The 22,978-nt window shown below is 37.0% G+C and overlaps 1 protein-coding gene across 1 annotated transcript in view; it reads right to left on the bottom strand.

Moving 5' to 3' along the window:
- Nucleotides 1-22,978, bottom strand: part of Btbd7 (BTB domain containing 7) — a 112,913-nt gene that overhangs the window by 18,878 nt on the left and 71,057 nt on the right. Inside the window, exons 4-6 of the mRNA XM_077799820.1 lie at nt 12,947-13,155; nt 11,348-11,423; nt 7,829-7,989 (exon numbers count right to left, since the gene is read on the bottom strand). Coding sequence (XP_077655946.1) covers nt 7,829-7,989; nt 11,348-11,423; nt 12,947-13,155 — 446 coding nt within the window. The remainder of the gene's footprint in view (nt 1-7,828; nt 7,990-11,347; nt 11,424-12,946; nt 13,156-22,978) is intronic.

The following is a 22,978-nucleotide window of genomic DNA, read 5'->3' as shown; positions in this document are numbered from 1 at the left end:
GATACGAGACAGCAAATTCAAACAGTGAAAGAACACACTGAAAATGAATTACATAAACAGATAAAAGAAGAAGTTAAGCATCTTTATCAGGAGATAGAGATTATAAAAAAAATCAAACAATAATTCTAGAAATGAAGAAAACTATAAACCAAATTAAAAACTCAAATGAGAGTATCACTAACAGAGTGGAGCAAGTAGAAGCCAGAACGTCAGATAATGAAGACAAAATATATCATCTTGAAAAGAGTCTAGCCAACTCAGAAAGGCTGGTAAAAAAATCATGAGAAAAACATCCAAGAGATATGGGATAACATAAAAAAGAGTCATTGGGATAGAAGGTATAGAGATTCAAACCAAGGGAATGAGTAACCTGCTGAATGAAATAATTACAGAAAACTTTGCATACAGGACACCGAGCATACAAAATCACAGTAGACCAACGCCAAGACACATTGTGATGAAGATATCCAATATACAGAACAAAGAGAAAATATTAAAAGCTACAAGAGAAAGGAGGCAGATTACATTCAGGGGCAAACCAATAAGGTTAACAACGGATTTTTTATCACAGACGCTGAAAGCGAGAAGATCCTGGAACAAAGTATTTCAAACACTGAAAGACAATGGATGCCAACCAAGAATTCTGTATCCAGCAAAATTAAGCTTCAGGTACGACAACGAAATAAAAATCTTTCATGATAAACAAAAGTTAAAAGAATTTGCAGACAGAAAACTAGCATTGCAAAGCATCTTGAGCAAAACACTACACGAGGAAGAAATGAAAAACAACCAAAACCATCAGTGGGAAGTGCCTCAGTAAAGACAGAGGGCAGGGGGAAAGCTAATCATGGAGAAACAAACTAAATTAAAAAAAAAAAAAGATAAATAATCAAACATGGCTGAAGTACAAACCATATATCAATAGTAACACTAAACGTTAATGGCTTAAACTCTCCAATAAAGCGACATAGGCTGGTAAGATAAATTAAAAAAACAAATCCAACAATATGCTGCCTCCAGGAGACACATCTGATTGGAAAAGACATACACAGGCTGAAGGTGAAAGGTTGGGAAAAAATATATCACGCACATGGTCCTCGTAAGCAAGCAGGGGTGGCCATCCTCATATCGAATAAAATCGACTTCAAGACTAAGTTAATCAAAATGGACAAGGAAGGACATTATATACTGTTAAAAGGAACCATTCACCAACAAGACATAACAATTATCAATATTTATGCACCAAATAATGGTGCTGCAACGTTCATAAAACTAAGTTCAAGAATCAAATAGACCACAACACAATAATTATGGGTGACTTCAACACACCTCTCTCACCATTGGACAGATCCTCCAAACAAAAGTTGAATAAAGAAACTATAGAACTCAATATCACAATCAATAACCTAGACTTAACTGACATATATAGAATATATCAACCATCAAGTGGATATACTTTTTTCTCAGCAGCACATGGATCCTTCTCAAAAAATAGACCATATATTATGCCATAGGGCAACCCTCAGTAAATATAAAGGGGTGGAGATAATATCATGTATTTTATCTGATCATAATGGAATGAAACTGGAAATCAATGATAAAAGAAGGAAGGAAAAATCCTACATCACATGGAAAATGAACAATATGTTACTGAATGATCAATGGGTTACAGAAGACATAAAGGAGGAAATAAAAAAATTCTTAGAGATAAATGAAAATACGGACACAACATATCGGATCTATGGGACACAATGAAAGCAGTTTTAAGAGGGAAATTCATTGCCTGGAGGTCATTCCTCAAAAAAAGAAAAAAACCAACAAATAAATGAGCTCACACTTCATCTCAAAGCCCTAGAAAAGGAAGAGCAAAACAACAGCAAATGTAGCAGAAGGCAAGAAATAATCAGAGCGGAAATCAACGAAATTGAAACAAAAGAAACTATTGAAAAAATTAACAAAACTAAAAGTTGGTTCTTCGAAAAAATAAATAAGATCGACAGACCCTTAGCCATGCTAACGAAGAGAAGGAGAGAGAGAACTCAAATTATTAACATACGGGATGAAAAAGGCAATATCACAACAGATGCTACAGAAATACAGAGGACAATTAGAAATTATTTTGAAAACCTATATTCCAATAAAATAGAAGATAGTGAAGACATCGATAAATTTCTTAAGTCATATGATTTGCCCAGACTGAGTCAGGAGGATACACACAATTTGAACAGACCAATATCAATGGATGAAATAGAAGAAGCCATCAAAAGACTACCAACCAAGAAAAGCCCAGGACCGGATGGGTATACAGCGGAGTTTTACAAAACCTTTAAAGAAGAATTAATACCAATACTTTTCAAGTTATTTCAGGAAATAGAAAAAGAGGGAGCTCTTCCAAATTCATTCTATGAGGCCAACATCACCCTGATTCCAAAACCAGACAAAGACGCCTCAAAGAAAGAAAACTATAGACCAATATCTCTAATGAACCTAGATGCAAAAATCCTCAATAAAATTTTGGCGAATCGGATTCAAAAACACATAAAAAAATTGTGCACCATGATCAAGTAGGATTCATCCCTGGGATGCAAGGATGGTTCAATACACGGAAATCAATAAATGTTATTCACCACATCAATAGACTTAAAGATAAGAACCATATGATCATCTAGATAGATGATGAAAAAGCATTTGACAAAGTACAGCATCCCTTTATGTTCAAAACACTAGAAAAACTAGGGATAACAGGAACTTACCTCAACTTTGTAAAAGCTATATATGCTAAATCTCAGGCTAGCATCATCCTAAACGGAGAAAAACTGAAGGCATTTCCTATAAAATCTGGAAGAAGACAGGGATGCCCTCTATCACCACTTCTATTCAATATAGTTCTCGAAACACTGGCCAGAGCAATTAGACAGACAAAAGAAATTAAAGGCATAAAAATAGGAAAAGAAGAACTTAAATTATCACTATTTGCGGACGACATGATTCTATACCTAGAAGACCCAAAAGGGTCTACAAAAAAACTACTAGAACTAATAAATGAATTCAGCAAAGTAGCAGGATATAAAATCAACACGCATAAATCAAAGGCGTTTCTGTATATCAGCAACAAAACTTCTGAAACGGAAATGAAGAAAAACACTGCATTCACAATATCTTCAAAAAAAAAATAAAATACTTGGGAATCAACCTAACAAAAGAGGTGAAACATTTATACAATGAAAACTACAGAACCCTAAAGAGAGAAGGAGAAGAAGATCTTAGAAGATGGAAAAATATTCCCTGTTCATGGATAGGCAGAACTAACATCATCAAAATGGCGATATTACCAAAGTTCTCTATAGGTTTAATGCAATGCCAATCAAAATCCCAACGGCATTTCTTGTAGAAATAGATAAAGCAATCATGAAATTCATATAGAAAAATAAAAGACCCAGAATAGCAAAAGCAATTCTAAGCAGGAAGAGTGAATCGATACCAGACTACAAACTATATTACAGAGCAATAGTAACAAAAACAGCATGGTACTGGTACCAAAACAGGCGGGTGGACCAATGGTACAGAATAGAGGACACAGAGACTAATCCACAAAGTTACAAGTATCTTATATTTGATAAAGGGGCTAAAAGCATGCAATGGAAGAAGGATAGCATCTTCAACAAATGGTGTTGGGAAAACTGGAAATCCATATGCAACAAAATGAAACTGAATCCCCTCCTCTCGCCATGCACAAAAGATAACTCAAAATGGATCAAGGAGCTTGATATCAAATCAGAGACTCTGCGTCTGATAGAAGAAAAAGTTGGCTCCAATCTATATATTGTGGGGTCGGGCTCCAAATTCCTTAATAGGACACCCATAGCACAAGAGTTAATAACAAGAATCAACAAATGGGACTTACTTAAACTAAAAAGTTTTTTTCTCAGCAAGAGAAACAATAAGAGAGGTAAATAGGGAGCCTACATCCTGGGAACAAATTTTTACTCCTCACACTTCAGATAGAGCCCTAATATCCAGAGTATACAAAGAACTCAAAAAATTAGACAATAAGTTAACAAATAACCCAATCAACAAATAGCCCAAGTACGTAAACCGCCACTTCTCAGAGGAGGACATATAATCAATCAACAAGTACATGAAAAAATGCTCACCATCTCTAGTAGTCAGAGAAATGCAAATCAAAACCACCCTAAGATACCATCTCACTCCAGTAAGATTGGCAGCCATTACGAAGTCAAGCAACAACAAGTGCTGGCGAGGATGTGGGGAAAAGGGTACTCTTGTACATTGCTGGTGGGACTGCAAATTGGTGCGGCCAATTTGGAAAGCAGTATGGAGATTCCTGGGAAAGCTGGGAATGGAACCACCATTTGACCCAGCTATTGCCCTTCCCGGACTATTCCCTGAAGACCTTAAAAGAGCGTACTACAGGGATATTGCCACATCGATGTTCATAGCAGCACAATTCACAATAGCTAGACTGTGGAACCAACCCAGATGCCCTTCAATAGATGAATGGATAAAAAAATGTGGCATTTATACACCATGGAGTATTACACAGCACTAAAAAATGACAAAATCATGGCATTTGTAGGGAAATGGATGGCACTAGAGCAGATTATGCTAAGTGAAGCTAGCCAATCCCTAAAAAACAAATGCCAAATGTCTTCTTTGATATAATGAGAGTGACTAAGAACAGAGCAGGGAGGAAGAGCAGGAAGAAAAGATTAACATTAAACAGAGACATGAGGTGGGAGGGAAAGGGAGAGAAAAGGGAAATTGCATGGAAATGGAGGGAGACCCTCATTGCTATACAAAATTACATATAAGAGGTTGTGAGGGGAATGGGAAAATAAACAAGGAGAGAAATGAATTACATGAATCACAGTAGATGGGGTAGAGAGAGAAGATGGGAGGGGAGGGGAGGGGGATAGTTGAGGATAGGAAAGGTCGCAGAATACAACAGTTACTAATATGGCATTATGTAAAAATGTGGATGTGTAACTGATGTGATTCTGCAATCTGTATTTGGGGTAAAAATGGGAGTTCATAACCCACTTGAATCTAATGTATGAAATATGTCAGGAGCTTTGTAATGTTTTGAACAACCAATAAAAAAAATAAATGTTCATTATGTGAACAGGAAAAAAAAAAAAGAAATCACTGACTCTTTGGGCCCACCCAAGTGTCCAGTGGGTGACCTTTTGATATCAGGAGGTCAAAACCTCTACTCTTAGATCATGCTAATGCCACCACTTTCTGAACATGTGTCCCATGAAAAGCCACAGAGTCTGATTACATAGATTACAATTATTTCACTTCCAATCACTTTTCCCCACATCTGGTATCACTCTGCATCTTCATCCCGAGAACATCCAAGAAACCCTTATCCTTAGGGAGGAGGATTTGAGACTTGGGTCTTTCCCATCATGCTTTGCCACCTTGCAAATAAACTCTTTTGACTTTTGCAAAACTTTTATCTCAGTGATGGATATACTGTTTGGTGGGCAAAAGAAGCCTGGTTTGTTAACAGTTTCTTCAATAAATGGTGCTTGGGAAAACTGAATATCCACATGCAGAAAAATGAAATTAGGCCTATATCTCACACTATATAAAAAATCAAGTAAAAACAGGTTAATGTCTTAAAGGTAAAAGCTGAACTATGATCCTACTAGAAGAAAACATAGGGAAAAAACTCCATGACATTGATGTAGGCAAGGACTTTTTAGATAAGACTCCCATACATGGGTAACATAAGCAAAAATAGACAAATGAAATTATATAAAACTAAACTCTATACAATCAACAGAGTAATGAGACATCTTACAGAGTAGGAGAAAATATTTGCAAACTATGTCTGATAAGGAATTCAAAATATACAGGAATTCAACTCAATAGCAAAAAAGCCCAAATAACTTGACTGAAGAATAGGCAAAAGGCCTCTAATAGAAATTTCTCAAAAGATGACATACTGCTGGGCACATGGTGCACACCTGTAATCCCAGCAACTTGGGAGACTAAGATGGGAAGATCGCAAGTTCAAAGCCAGCCTCAGCAACTTAGTGAAGTCCTGGGCAACTTAGTAAGACCTTGTCTCAAAATAAAAAAAATAAAATTAAAAGAAGGTCTGGGGATGTGGCTCAGTGGTCAAGTACCCCTGGGTAAAAAAGCAGATGACATTCAAATGACTAATAGGTATATGAAAAAATGCTCAATATCAGGGAAAGGTGAGTTAAAACCACAATGGCTAGTTAGAATGGCTATTATCAGAAAAGATAATAAGTGTTAGCAAGAAAGTGGAAAAAAAGGAAACCTTTGCAGGTTATTGGTGGAAATGCAAATTAAAGTATAACCAGTAAGGAAAATAGCATAGTAGTTCCTCAAAAAAGAAAAAATTGAACCGCTATACATTCCAGCAACCCTACTACCAGGTATATATCCAGTGAAATCAGTGTGTAAAGGACATTTGCATTCCCATGTTCATTTTAGCACTAGTTACAAGAGGCAAAATGTAGGTTCTACCTAAATGTTCATCAACAGACGAATGCATAAAAAAATGTGGTATAAAAATATAATGGAATTGGGGCTGGGGTTGTGACTCAGTGGTAGAGTGCTCGCCTAGCATGCATGAGACACTGGGTTCGATCCTCAGCACCACATAAAATCAAAATAATGTGTCTGCCTAAAAAACTAAAGATACATAAATAAATAAATGTTTAAAAAAATATAATGGAACATTATTCAGACTTAAAAAGGAGCCTACCATTTGCAACACAGATAAACCTGAAAATGTTTAAAAAAATATAATGGAATATTATTCAGACTTAAAAAGGAGAGCCTACCATTTGCCACATAGATAAACCTGAAGGGCATTATATTAAGTGAAATAAGTTGGACACAGAAGGACAAACTCTGCATGGTCTCACTCATGGGAAATTTAAGAAAAGCTGACCCCCACAAAAGTTGAGAGTAGAATAATCGTTATAAGAGGCTGGGAAAGGGCTGGGTGGATTGGTTGATGGGTACAATATTACAGTTAGAGGTAATAAATTCTAGTGTTCTTTTGTATAGTAGGGCGACTACAGTTAAAAATAACTTTATTATATATTTCAAAAAGGTAGAAGAGGGGAAATTCTGAATGTTCTCACCACAAAGAAATGATAACAGTTAGAATGATGGGTATGCTAATTACTCAGATTTGATCATTATATAAAGTACACATGTATCAAAACATATTATATCCCTAAATACTTAGAATTATGACAATCAAAAATAATACAATTATGTTTATAAACATTAAACTTTATAAATCAGTTCATGAAGTATATTTATAATATTTCTTTTCCCCATCCATTCATTCACGCAGTTCTATCAGCTTAAAAAATACATAAATGTAACACAATCAGCTCCATTAATTTTAACTGGCTGAGGGGGTCTCAGAAGACCAATACACCTTGAATACTGAAACAATTTCTCTTCTGTTCTCTGACTTATTGCTGTTCTTAAAGAGACTCCAGAGGCAATTTTTACCTCTTCCTTTTTTAATAAGGATACATGTGATACACTGATATATGACTGAATTAACTCCTCTAGAAATTTAAGGGTCTAGCAAAAGCACCACCTAGTTAGCCACTCAACTTTCATCCACCAAATATTCATTTGTATTATGTGACAGACACTGGGGGCACAATGTTGTTCAAAACAGACATTTGCTTCTGTCCTCATGAAATTTACCGATACTTTATTAGAAGAGATTGTTCCCAGTGATTAAAGCAAGTCTGGCATTTTTCTTTCCATGAAAGGGAAAAATGAATAAGACACTTACTGCATCACTTAAGACTTCACTGTTTATAGGTAAGATGTGTTCAATTCGCACAAAAGGTAAGAGAGAAGAAAGGATCTCTCTAAGCTCTTCGATGTCCAGGTCTCGTCTTTTTACACCCCTTTTGTTCACACTGTGAGCAGTACCACTCAATAAGTTTGGTTCTATGAGACAGAAAATGAGAAGTCTACAACCAAATGCAAATTTTCAGACAGGCTTGCTTTCTTCTACAGTACATACGCTCTAAGTACCACTACTTAAGTACATCTGCTTTAGAAGGGCTGTAAATCAATTATTTTTCTGTCATAAGGAGCTTGTTTAATAAACATGTGCTTGGACAAAAAGAAAGCATCATGTCCATGGAACAATAATATTCTTTTGGGACTGTTCTGTCTTGATAAAGGATTCTTCTTTGTATACCAACTCAAAGGAGAAAAGATGACAATCTATTAACATCAATCTGATCTCAATTTTGTGATCAGTTTTTATACATATATATTCATATATAAATATTATATATACATATATTTTTTGGGGGTAGGTTGTCAATATGTTCATCAGGTTATATATGTTTAAATAGTAATTTTATAGCACTAATCACTTAGTACCTAAGGGAATAAAACCTAACATACATTCTAATTTTAAGATTTTTATGAAAACCTAAATTTCCGTAACAAAGGAATGTTATTGCATGTAAGTGGACCCTTCGATCTTTAATGTGATGTATGTCCACTGTTTAGAGCAGAGAATAAAGGTTTCTTTATTGGTGAAAGAAGATCTAAACCATTTATGTGCTTATGATAGAGATGGGAAGAAAAAAACCCATAATTTTACAAATATTTATTCATGCTTTTACTCTAAGGGGTTCCTCTAATTCCTTAAAAAAAAATCAACACTGAATAAGATCTTTATCACTCATAAATGTAAATGCTAGATTTCTAAATATTCTATAAACAAACTGATATCTTTCTTAAATTGTGGGGTATGTGTGTATGATTTTTTGAAAAGCTATTTCTGGAGTCACTCAAAATAAAATTGTAAGTCTGTGGGAAAGTATTTCCCCTTTTGCTTGCTGTGATTTAGCTTCATACTTAGACATGGCATCGTGTTTTCATACAAAATCTTACAGGAACTCCCCAAATATCTAATGGGTAAGGAAAAAACCCTTTGTAGAAGTGACTCTGAAATGAAGGTGTGGTTTGCTTAGCTTCCCTCTTAGCCCTGCAGGATGCTCTATTCCAATCCAATCTGAAAACCTTTGAAGGGAAATTTTATCCTTTGAGGAAGCTTATTATTGCCCCCCCAAATATGACTTTTCATCATTACCAGCCTTACATTAGTAAACACACCTATGACCTCTAAGAATTATGCAGAGTTTTACACAACCCATTATTGTAATTTGTGATAGTTACAAATTTGTGATAGATGTGATAATGACAAAAACAATGGATAAGCAAATACTGAACTGGTGCTCCTAGGGGAAGCATAGGTTAGGTTCCTATTCACCTCTGGGCACAACATTTTTTTCAACTGATTAAGACATAACTTTGTTTTATGTGTTTCTGTTTAAAGATTCTTTGTTTTATATTATTCATTCATAACACTGAACTCATGGCCAATAGTGTAACTCATGAATGCTGAATGAAGCTTTTCTTAATTTTATAGCACTAATCACTGTATTTTCTCCAGAAGATGCATCACAGCCAACACTAAGACAACTCTTTAGCACTATAATTGGGGGCAACTTCAAACAGTGTGAACACTAATAAAAATATAACACAAAAATGTGAAAAAGGGCACTAAGTAGATTGTGAAAAGAACCCTTGATTATAGTAAATCTGAATAAGGTGAGATGTTGCTGCCTTGTTGGACTTAGCTGGAAACACGCTCGGTGGACTACTAAAACTTCTACAGCTCTGTGCTGGTGCGTTAATCTTGAAAGTGCCATGAATATGAATTTCTGAAGTTACAAATGCATTTTATCAAGTAGATAAATTCACTAATACAGAATCTGCAAATGATAATAGACTATATACTGGCTTTTGAAAAGCTTTCTGAATTAACTGTAGTGGTTTTTATATTTTGAATTTCAAATCTGAAGAAAGCTAAAGGCTTTTGTAGGCCACAGAAAAATAAATTAGGAAAAATACAATAGGAGGACTGGTTTTGTTTCCTAGTACTTGTGTAATAGCATGTTTAAGGGACCCTATTAAGAAGGTTTGAATTAGCACAAAATTTTTATGTTATTTAAAAATGTGACAGAACAACTATGTAAACGTGCTAAAAATCACTTACTTGAACATTTTAAATAGGTGCACTTTATGGTTACAAATTAGAATGTATTATAAATCATATCTAAATACATCTACTGAGTTGGGAGAGGTGGTGCATACCCGTAATCCCAGTGATTTGAGATTCTGAGGCAGGAGGATCACAAGTTTGAGACCAGCCTCAGCAACTTAGCAAGACTCCTGGCTCAAAATAAAAAATAAAAAGGGCTGGGGTATAGCCCAGTGGTAGAATGTCCCTGATTTTAATCTCCAGTACCACAACAAATAAGTAAACAAATCTATTTTAAAATGATAGGAAAGGGAAATCTATTTAATTTTTCCAATTTAAAATCTTTTAGTTGGGTTCATTATATAGAGAAAAACAACACTGTATGAGGTGAGAGGAACTGGTGAGTGGCTAACAAATAAAAGACTGCTATAGAATCCTAAGTTGCCAAAGTCAAAAGCCCATTTCCATTTCCCTATGTATGATGATGTTACCCTTACTTATGTAACACTCCAGCTAGAGGTCACTCAAATATATTCTTTTACCTTCCATAACATTTTAAAATAAAATTGACTTTAAATATTTTAAAGCATGCAATTCAGTGACTTTTAGACATACATATTACTGTGCATCTATGAATACTACATTTTAAACAACAATGTGTGTGTGTGTGTGTGTGTGTGTGTGTGTGTGTGTGTGTATGGTACTAGGAACTGAACCTAGGGGTGTACTACCACTGAGCTATGCCCTGAGGTCTTTTATTTTTTATTTTGAGACAGAGTCTCAGAAAGTTGCCATGGCTGGTGTCAAACTTGCCATCCTCATGCCTCAGCCTCCTAAGCAGAGCGATTACAGGCATTCGACACCATAAGTGGCAACATTACACCTTTATAACACTTCAATCATTACATGAAACTTTTCATTCTAATATTTCCATGAATTACTAAACATATTAAGCACAGACAACAAAATAAAGTTACTTTTTTTTAAAGAGAGAAGAGAGAATTTTTAAATATTTATTTTTCAGTTTTCAGTGGACACAACATCTTTATTTTTCTGTGATGCTGAGGATCGAAACCAGCGCCCCACGCATGCCAGGCAAGCGCGTCACCGCTTAAGCCACATCCCCAGCCCCAAGTTACGTTTTAAAGTTGCAAAATGAAACTTTTAACAGCCTATACTCTACTTTTCTGACTGTAAAAAGTTACACATGCTGATTAGCACAAACTAATTTTCTGAACTTACCTCTGTCTGCTATTCTTTTCATCAACTGATGCTCTCCCCATTTAATCAGATATTTAAGGATATCTTGTTCACTTGCCTGCAATAAAAGTGGTTTGTATTTATTTTAGTGAAGTTAGATAAAGGGTCAATTTCACTGATAACTTTTACTAGGTTGTTGCAACTTACCATTGTTTCCCTCTTTCTGTCAGCTGTAGAAATTTTAGAGTTAAATCTGTTGTCCATCAACAATATGCAAAACTACATTATAGATATTTATCCAGTAATAACTCTTGGCTCCAGCAACATTTTTATTTCCATATTTTTTTGCCTTTGTCCTGTTTTTCCCTATTTATTTTATCTTACCATATGGTTTCTATACAATTACCTTATTTTTTGAAACAAGATGGAAATAAACACATGAAAGTAAAAGTACAGTGATAGAGTTTATACTATCTCCTTCAAGGATGGGAAATACACACGTAGCAATTTGTGGCAGAGGAAACTGCAATCTCCACAAAGCACTTTATTGGTTGGTAAGAGTCTCGAAGCACAACCTGAGAAGTGGCAATGTACCCCTCATTTCTTTGTACCTTATTTAAAATCATAGAGCAAATCTAAACTGCTCCCCAAGTTTAAATTGCTAAAACAGAATGCAAAGCTCCAAGAGTCAATAATTTGAAAGAACTGACAAACTCTAACTCCCCTAAACACAAAGCATCCAGGCTTGATCAGCACAGTGAGAGAAGGCTGGTAAACAAAAGCCTTCCATACATCAAGTCCAAGTGTGACAACATCTGTACTGCAATCAGATCAATACTGAAGGAAAGTACTGATGCCGAGTATATTATTGAACTTTTCGCTGCATTTTATGATTGAGATGGTAGGTAGCACTGTATAATTCTTCTAGTACAAAGACATAGGAATTGTCTCAATGAGTTTGTGTTTGCAGTGTTAAAACTGTTGTTTAGTTTTAGCATGAAATTCATACAATCAGTGCAAAACAATAACAACAAAAAAAACCCAGCAAATTTAGTTCGATATACTTTACCTGAATACTTCTTGCAATACTTAAAATCTTCTATGACTTTAAATCACCAAATAAGATTAACATATAGTCAAAGATACAAGATACTAAAAACTATTTTTTACTAAAAGTGAATAGTTGAAAACATTAGTATACTTTGGCAGAACACATGTACTGAGTTTTTATAATCAGTTAAGCAGATGAGAAAGTGAATATTATTTGTATTTTGTTCTGCTTAAACTACTGCCTACAATCTAAATATCTGAGACCGCAGAAAGTAAGATACTATTATAGGGAATCCACTTTAGTGGAAGCCAAGAAAATTGCTGTTGGAATATGCTTCTGACCTTGCCTACTGCCTCACCTTTTTGGTGTAGTTGGTTAAGTCCTGGTTTTGTTCATGAGGAGTGTGCATGAGGAGCCAGTGAGCCAGAAGCCTGTGTTGTACAAATATGAAAAGGGCATTCCTAGGTGGTTTGATCACAGCCTGTTTCTCTCCCCCTACTCTACCCCAGACAGAAGAATAGCAGAATACAGATGTATTTCTTGGTGCACATATGAATGACAATGAATTTGAGAGGGGTGTTAATGATTACCTGTAGATAGTCAGACTGGATAGCAGTAAGCAGATGGTCTTTGCTGAGTTCATAAAAAACATCCGAAGTCATGACCTGGGACAATTCCTCACAGAGGAAATGCAAAGCTTGCCGGTGCACCCACTTAGAGCCATATGGATGTGAGCTCCACTTGAGGATGGCAATTAAGGTATCTAATGAGATGCTCTCAGCAATGATATCCTCACAGCCTAAAAGAGAAGGCAAACACTTCTTGAGATTAATCATAAATATTACCTTATTGAACATCAGTGTGTTAGGCTTAAAAGTAGCAATAGTAAAAAAGAACTTAAGGAGATAAAATCTCATGGAAATCACCAAGACATGGTGGGATGGGATAGCAATAGATTATGACATCTTTAGGAAATATATTGCCCTACAGAGAGAGCGAGCGAGCTGTAGAAAAAGGCAGAGAATCCTCCCAGTTGTTCAAGAAAATAAATATCTATATGCAAATCCAATAATTTGAATAAGACAGTATTATGGAAAGCACTGGACCAAAGAGAAAGAAGAGTAGGAAGAAATGATACAGTTGTGGGAACTGGCCAGAGGAAGGATATGGGTGACAATTGATGGACAGAGCATCCCTACCTAATGAGAAGACAAGGAATATTTGTTCTTTGTACTGTCCTCATAATCTCTCCAAAAACAGACAAAATATCAAAAGTTCTATATTCATCTGGCCTTAGTTCTTTCAAAAAGAAATAAGTGGCTTAAGTAAAAAGGGCTAGGATCCTAGAAGAAGTAACTTCTGGCATTTTAAAAGCTCAAGGAAGAAATCTGAGGATAGTCAGTTATTTTCCTTAGAAAAAGATAATATAAAGATAAATATAAGTAAAATCTGAGTGACATTGTAGAAAGGAAAATAGCTGAAGTCAGGCAGAAACTCTTTCTTAACTAGATTTACTATAAAATATGATTCTGATTAATGTGCAAAAAAAAGAAAAGAAAGAAAGAAAGAAATGCTGTGTGCAGTGGTGCACAACTGTAATCCCAGCTCAGGAGGCTGAGGCAGGAGGATTGCAAGTTCAAAGTCAGCTCCATCAACTTAATGAAGCCCTAAGCAACTTAGAGATACCCCGTCTCAAAAAAGAAAAAAAAAAAGGCATTTAAACATCATCACCAACAATGAAAAAAATATAGTTACACAGACTGTTCTCCAATTACCTTAGAGTTTTAAAAGATAAAGCCCAAAGAAAGGGTATCAATAACTCCAGACTTTCAAAATTCAAAGCTATCTCTAAGACCATAAAACAAGATCAGTGGCAGCCAATAAGGCATCTACAAAAAGTTAACGCCTCAGGGGCTGGGGTTTGGCTCAGTGGTAGAGCAACTGCCTGGCTATGTGAGGCACTGGGTTCAATTCTCAGCACCACATATAAATCAATAAAATAAAAGTCCATTGACAACTAAAAAATATTAAAAAAAAAAAAGTAATGCTTCCCTTCCCTTTTCTGCTATGGTACTAGATAAGGAAAAATATCATAGATAATTGTATAATGTGGTTTCCACAAAGCACTTGTTAATATTTCATAATGTTGCTAGTTTGTTAGCACCACAAGACAGGGACTGCTGTCTTCAGTGTGTCTGAGCATCTTCCTGCACGTGGTGGGTGTCAAATAAAGCTGTAGTGGACATACAAATGAGATCCTTGCAGATATGAGGTGATGACAAAACAGTGGTTAACAAAACCATTCAGAAGCAGCACCACTTAACTTGGAGGGTACAGTGGAAGTCTCTGTCCTTGCTATGTTTATCAAGAATTTGAATGAAGATATGAAAGTAAGCATCTAAATCTCCAGATGACCCTAAAACTGGGAAACACAGTTAATGACACTGTACAAAGCAGAAACATAACTGGCTATAATATAAAGACTGGCCAAAATGAAGTTGACATGTAATTAGGAAGACTAGAAAGTTCTACACTTAAAATTGAAGATCAACTGCATAGTAGATGAGAGGCAAGCTACCCTAAATACACCCACATAAAATACTATATGGATATTTTAGTTGCATGAATGCAAAAGGTAACAGCTGCTATAAAGCTGAAGCAATTTTAGGCCTTTAAAGTACAAGCATCAAGACCTCGATAGAGACTCATGTGACCCTATTCTCCTGTGCTGTTTTGGGCCCTGTATTTTGGATGGGCACTGGTCAAACCTCAAGATTTCTAGAAGAGAGCTTGAGACCTGTCACAGGAGAAAAGCTTCAAATGAACAGGGTATTTGGCTTATGTAAGAGAAACCTGAGTAGAGATGGAAGAGCAGTTTTTAAACATCTGATCAGTCCTCATGAGGTAGAAGAAAAATAAATGACATTGGCTGTTCCAAAGGCAGGTCCTGGGAAACAAATGGTGTTAAAGGAGAATTTTGGTTCAATAACAAGAAATTTTTAACTATTATAAATTTCTCTACCCCACTCCCCTCAAAAAAAATTTTTTTCTAGAATAGTAGCAGCAGAGTCTGGCTCATCACATTAGGGACATACTTAACTCTGGGTAAGAACTAGGGTCAGAGGACATCCAAGCTGCTTTCATCACAAAGATAGAATCATGTTTTGGAATATGGTAAGAGAACAAAGATTCATTTATTTAATCTGAATATTAATACCTTTATAAGAAACACTGAGGTCACAATGAGATCTACATGAAAATGAAACCAAAAGGCATGAATAAGTGCTGATAAGTGGGAAATACAAAAAAGTTCTGAACAGTCTTCATGATTTTATGGAAATCCTTGAATGTCAAGCTAGAGCAGATCTCTTCCAGCCAGTGGACAACTTCTGTTGGGCTGATGTTTAAAGCAACTGACGGAATAGAAGTCAGCAGGGTAAGTTAACCTGATAGGAAAGGCAATCTTATAGATGCGCTTGGGAATGAAGTAGGGGGATATCAGAGGAAAGAATGTGGGGCTAGGGATGTAACTCAGTGGCAAAGAGCACTTGCCTAGCATGCATGAGACCCTGGGTTCAACCCAGTGCTTGGGGTGGGGGCAGGTAGGAGGAAAGCATGTATCAGAATCCTACTAAACCAGGATATTGGCAGAGGTGAAGAAAAAGAATCGAAAATAATGTGGATCATAAATTTAAATTTCTGAGGTTACAAAGAAGCAGGATATGGCAGGAAAAAATGGGCTTTGAAATCAAGACAGATTGGACTTGAAAAAAATTCCAGCTCTGACACTTGGACAGATCACTTAACTCTTTGAGCCTGACATTTTCTCATCTCTAACATTGAGATAGTATCTCCCACCTCAAAAGGTTGTCATGAGTCCAAATGAGCTGCACCCTTGATGCTCATTTGGATGCACACTGGGGCAGAGGGATATTGATACACAGCTCCTTTTCCTGCTTATTCTCCTGGTGATGTCGTCCATCTCTACAGCCTTCACTCCCATTGCACCCCTATGACTTCCCAGCTACTGCTCCAACCCAGGGTGCTCTCTTGATGCCTTTAATCATTCCTTACTTCCACTGGACAATTCCAGATGGATGTTCCACAAACAGTTCAAGTATAGAAGTCAGTTCATTTCCTCTGGGAAATCTAGCCTCCTCCCTTTCTTAATGCATTTTAGTGGAATCACTTCTACCCAGTCATCAAAGCCAGAGATCTGAGTACTATTATTGATTCCTTCTCCTGAAGCCCTTATTAAATCTATCACCAAGTGCTGTTCATTATACTTTTAAATCCATCCCCTCCACAGGATCTCTATTCAATTTCTATCACTGTTTTCAAAATTCCATATTTTCTCCCTATACAATTATACAATTGAAACACCCTAAAAAAAAAAAAACCATCTCTAGTCTTGTCCCTTTGAATCTGTTCTCTACTGCTGCCAGAATGATCCTTTAAAATGCAAATTATGTATGCCTCTGTAACACATTATTCAATAGCTTGCAAATGACTTCAAGAAAAAACCTAAACTATGTATCTCTTGATGATCTGGCCCTTGCCTGTTCTGCAGGCCCACCTAGCTTAAAAAAGAGAATTATCTTATATTGTCAAAATTAACATTTTCATGTTATGGTAAAGTATCTAAATTAGCAATAATATACTTTTTATCAAAGTGAAAAACACTGGATTGAAAATATGCAGATAATAGCAAGGCAGAGGGGAGGCTGGCAAGGGAAGGCTAGCAAACAAGATGCCAACAGTTGGGCTGGGTTGTAGCTCGGTGGTAGAGCGCTTGCCTAGCATGTGTGAGGGACTGAGTTTGATTCTGAGCACTACATATAAATAAATAAAATAAAGGTCCATCAACAACTTAATAAATCCAGGACCTCAGATATGTTAGGCAAGCACTGTACCACCTAGTTGTATTCCTAGCCCAAAGACAAATTTTTGGTGACAAGATACTATACAAATCTGGGCTGGGGATGTGGCTCAAGCGGTAGTGCGCTTGCCTGGCATGCATGCAGCCCGGGTTCGATCCTCAGCACCACATACAAACAAAGATGTGTCTGCTGAAAAAACTAAAAAAAAAAATAAATGTTAAAAATTCTCTCTCTCTCCTCTCTCCCTCTCTCTTAAAAAAAAAATACTGTACAAATCTAAGCCCAGTGCCTAGATGAGAATGACCATATATGTGCAAGTGCAGGTATTTATTTCTACTGATCAGAACATCATATTTTCTATCTTAGCAATTCTCAAACTATCTCTGGTCAAGGATAGTTTGAGAATTGCTAAGAGAGAATATATGATAAACTAGAATAAGATAGAATATTGGATAAACTTCCAATCTGTCATGGATCCAATATTTTTATAAAATACAACAAATATACTACTTGAATGTTGTGGCAATGTCAAATTGCTAGAATATTTTCTATATGGATACTCTGCACTTATCTCACCGTGGACATACTTTGAACGGAATTGCCCTCATAAGAGTTCCTCCTCCTCCTGCTGCTGCTGCTTCTTTTTGTTTTGGTTCCCGGGATTGAACTCAGGGACACTTGACCACTGAGCCATGTCCCCAGCCCTATTTTAGATTTTATTTAAAGACAGGGTCTTGCTTAGTGCCTTGAAGTTGCTGAGGCTGTCTTTGAACTCACAATCCTCTTGCCTTAGTCTCCTGAGCTGAGGTTTGTCTTCTGTCATGTAAAGACACTGTGGTTACTAGCTTATTGGTCCAAAGAGGATAACAAGTGGCACTGGGAACAAAGGACCCCTGCTGCCCACAGTGGCCACCACAGTAGCCCCAGCTGCTGCAAACTGAAGCACACATTATTTAAACATTTTTTTTTTGTTACACATCACTGAGGTTCTCAGGTGTTTTGCTGCATAGTGATGGCAGACTCAAAAACCCATAAAACTTTCTGAATGAAGTCAAAAGCTTTTATTAATAATTTTCTTATAACAGAGTTGAGGTTGTAGCTCAGTGGTAGAGTGCTTGCCTCACATGTGGAAGGCACTGGGTTCGATCCTCAGCACCATATAAAAATAAAATAAAGGTGTTGTGTCCATCTACAACTAAAAAAATTTTTTAAAAAGATACTTTTCTTATAATAAAATAAACTGCACGCGTAGCCAAGAAATCTGATAGATGGGAAAAGGCACCAACACATTCTGTTTAGGTAGATTTGCAACCATACTGTTGTAAGCTTGGCTTATTATGTGAAGTCATCTTTCTATAATTTTTAAAAAATATTTTTTAGTTGTAGCTGGACACAATACCTTTATTTAATTTATTTATTTTATTTAGTTAGTTTTATGTGGTGTTGAGGATTAAACCCAGGGCCTTGCACATGCTAGGCAAGTGCTCTATGGCTGAGCCACAACCCTAGCCCTCTATAATTCTTTTGCTTGGGTGATAACCACATTTTATAGATCCATCTCCTAATTGTTTAATCTTTTCTTCTATTCTCTTGCCAGCATGCTTTCTGTTCTTTAATGTGGGCAAAAATGCCCCTTTTCAAAAGATCCTGCATGTTAAACAGAATTGTTTTCTGTTTTTATTATCAAAATTGTTCTCTGGGGCTGGGGTTGTGGCTCAGTGGTGAGCACTTGCCTTGCATGTGAGGCACTAGGATCAATTCTTAGCACCCCATATAAATAAATGAATAAAATAAAGGTTTGTCAACAACTAAAAAAAAATTTTTAAAAAAGTGTAAAAAAATTGTTCTGTTTATGTTCCTCTGGTAACTAAATATAAGCCTCAATGTTGACAGCTCTCTGGGCACACTGTCAGGATCTGTCATTGCTCTCCACTCTCACTTGTGGTTATTCCTAGGTATAACATCTTACTTGTTTAACCAATGCCAGAGGGAAACCTCACCTTACCTTGTGGCCATCAGGAAATATATAAGCAGCTTCCAGATTCAGAGTTTCATACTGGGGTTGGTTGGGAAGAGAATGACAGAAGAGAGGGAGGGACTGTGGGAGGGAGATGACAGTTCAACAACCGACATAAAAGAATATTATAAGTTTGGACAAGGCTGGCCCTAGACTTGGCCTTAGGCATGGTGACCCTTTAATGGCACCAGATTAGAAATATGATTAAAAGTACAAACAAGCTTGAAGAAAAATTGTTTCGATTCTTCCCTGCTAACCTATATGGTGACTGATTGTGGGACTTGAGGCAAGAAGGAATTGAGGGTGGCAGAAAGCAAGAGAAAGATAGGCTTTTAATTTAGACATCTACATTACTAACTCTTGATTCACTCTTACCACCCTGTGCTGGATCAAAAGACTTAGTTCCTCATATGCAGGCTAAAGCAATCCATTACTGTGCAGAGGATTATGGTGAACACTGTACCTTTCTCTAGGACAGAAACCTTAAATTTCTACTGTCCTACCCAACTTCCTTTGACCTTTATATGTAATCAATGTGTTCCACTGATTCTTCCTTCAAAATACTCTTTGATTAGCCTCTTTAATTCTACCTCTAAGACATGTCCATACGTACTGGCACAAACTCCACCTCTTTTCAAATTCTCAGCACCTCACACATCAATTCCTGAAAAGCTTTCCTACTTTCTCCTTCCCTCTGATATTCCAATCTACATGGCTGAAAGGTTTACATTTTCTAAAATGCCATCATCACCACATCATCCCTACTTACCTATTACAAACGGAGCTAAGAATTCCAGATCTAAGGCAGAAAATGTGAGTCAAGACATATGGGTTGGAAGACAAGCCAACCTGTGCCTCAATGTTTTAAACTGCCTTCCTCAGATTGTAACATCTGGGAGAAGGGTGGATACGTATATGCTCCCCTCTACCTCTCCCTAGGGGTACAATTCTTCTGAAGAGTCTAAACCCAGACCTCCCAGGCATGACCAGCTCAGGGAACCACTCATATATATACTGCTCTCCTGGCTGTGCTTGCATCAGGGATCATTAGGAATGAGAGGAAATACCCAAAGATAGCTAGATATGGCCCTAGAAAACAAGATTCTTGAATGATATTCCAGAATTAGATCCCCCGCAACCCATACACTTATAAGTGAGGGAGGTGATAACCTCTGCTGGCAGCAACAGGACAACAGGAGGATTTTCACTAGGAGCAGATTAACATGATGTGTAAATGAAAGATGAATTAGCTCAGCAGAAATGGTGGCACTTAAATGGAATGAGAACATTAGTGCACATAAGTCCCTGATACTGGCTGGCTTTAGGGAACAGCTTTAGAAGCCATGCAAAAAGAAAACTATTGGCTCAGCTTAACCAACTCTTAAACCTAGGCATTCTTCAAGGTCTGGAGACCTTAAGGTCAGTATTTAAAGAAACCCTATTCCTGCCACTACATGGTGCACTGCCACAACTCACGCTCAAGATTTAATTTGCAGGACATCAGAGCTACAAAGAAGATTTGAATGAAAGCCTCACTAAGTCTTCTATGATAAAACCTGGGTCCTGATAGGAATATTTGGACACAGAAACCCAGAATGGGGATGTATGAGTCAGTGACCTAAAATGTTGTTACATCCCAAGATTTGCCCAAATTTTCTGGTCTAGGAAAAGGAGCTTCCTCCAACTCTTAGCTGGAAAACAACAGCATATTTTTGTCTGGAGACCCTGAAAAGATCATGCCTGTCTTCTTCAAGATCTGCTCCTGCTTCTTCCCACTACATCCAAACCAACAATCCAGATGAGGTTTATAGCTGTCTGAGTAAGAAAATACAGTTTCTGTATTGGAAGGTAGGAGTACAGACACCCAAAGAATTCTAAGACCATCTATGTACTGGCAGGCCAACTTGTGGTTGTGCATCTTGAGTGTGCTGCAGTAAGAAGGAGCTCATTCAGAACCCAAGGGATACTCAGGGGCATCTTCTGGTGCTTCTTTGCCTGATAACAAAGACTCAGCAACTGTAGCAAGTGTTAATGACGGAACAAGAGCTCGGACACCCTTGGGATAAAAATCTGGGTTACCTTACCTGGTAGACTACCCAGATGTGTTGAAGTATTGGTAAAGGGGGACAATAGGGTGATCGGTCTGATTTATAGTATTCCAACTGGCTTTAACCTGAATAATTTCTCACAATCTCTATCCCTGTAGGGATAAAAAAATATATATAAAATATAAAAAATAAAAATATAAAATATATAAAAAGAAATATATGAGACTTAGAAGGCAGAAGACAGACAGCAGCTATTACCTTCTAAAAGTTACTATAGCTAGGTGATACATGTCACAGAAGTGCTAGCGGATTCTGGCTTGTCCTTGTTCCTTCTCTGCATCCAGATGTCCCACCCAAGTCCATCCTCATGCCCACCACTAGATGCATGGATACAGTACCACTGACACAACAGCCAATCTCCATGAGTCCCTTTCCCCAGTCCCAATTTGGAGGCTGGACATGTGTGGCTTCTTACGTACACAACTCATTTGGTCCTTTGCCACTCTCTCTTTCAGATCTTTACTTCCTCAGCTTCTCTGGCAACTGTATAAGCTTCAAATCCTTATTCCATATGTTGTAGTTGCTCAGCTTCCCTGACTGAATTCTGATAGTTGTAAGATCATGAGTTAGAGCTTCCAGCTAGATGTGGCAGCTGGAATGCGGCTAATTCCACCATTTCCTTGAAGCAAGTCTCTGGCTGTGCTGTGACTGGCCACATGAGTTCGATTAATGGAGTACACAAACTGATTTGAGTGACTCAAGCAGAATGAATTGGGCACTTCATGTTTACCTCATGTCTTCTCTGCTTTTCACCCCCAGCAAGCCAGTTTCAAAGCCAGTATCCTAAAAGACCTTGCCTCAACTGTACTTTTGTACCTCCTATATTCAGGTGTGGAAATTCTGATACCTTGAATAAGCACTCCTAGGAATTGACTAGGCACCCATACATATGAAAACCATGAGATGCAAGGAAATAAACACCCCATGAGAAACACTTTCCACAGAGGCTGGGAGAATAACTGCTTTCGCTTTCCTCATGTGGACAACTCTGAAGCACATTCCATGTGGCTCCTCAGAGGGTTCCAGTAGGATAAAGCTCAGTTGTCCAGAGCAAAACTGAATTGGTTCTCTCACTTAATTTCATTCTTCTCGGTGTTCCATTTCCATTCTCTAGAAGAATTTCCCCAAATTAACTATCTACATGGATATCCTTATAGATTTCACTTTCAGAAGGAAAGCTAGACTAAGATAGAACAGATAAAAAATCCCTACTCCTGACAATGGTCAATAAGAAAGTCATTTTAAATTGCTACTCTGGGTTTTGCTCAAATTAATGGTCCATTCAGCCCTAGATTTCAGGTTAATTTTCTAGACTTTTATTTAAAAATTTTTATTTATTGAGCCATGTGCCAGATTCTATATTAGATGCAGGAGATACAATGATATAAACAATACTGTTCTTGATCTCAGGAAGCTAACAAAATTCTAGGAGAAGCAGAAAAGAAAGTAGGTGATTTCACCTCTATGCATAAAGCCATAAGAGGGATAGACAAAAAGCTGTGGTGACTATAGCTTTTCAGTTGAGGCGACATTGAAAATACACCTTTTTAAAGAAATGGGAAGAAATGGTATTCCAGCAAAGGAAGAATGTGCGTGCGTGCGTGCGTGCGTGCATGC

The sequence above is a fragment of the Urocitellus parryii genome, chromosome 6 (genome assembly GCF_045843805.1).
Source record: "Urocitellus parryii isolate mUroPar1 chromosome 6, mUroPar1.hap1, whole genome shotgun sequence".
NCBI lineage: Eukaryota > Metazoa > Chordata > Mammalia > Rodentia > Sciuridae > Urocitellus > Urocitellus parryii.
Note: the sequence above shows the minus strand (reverse complement) of the source record. Positions and strands in the feature narration are given on the sequence as shown.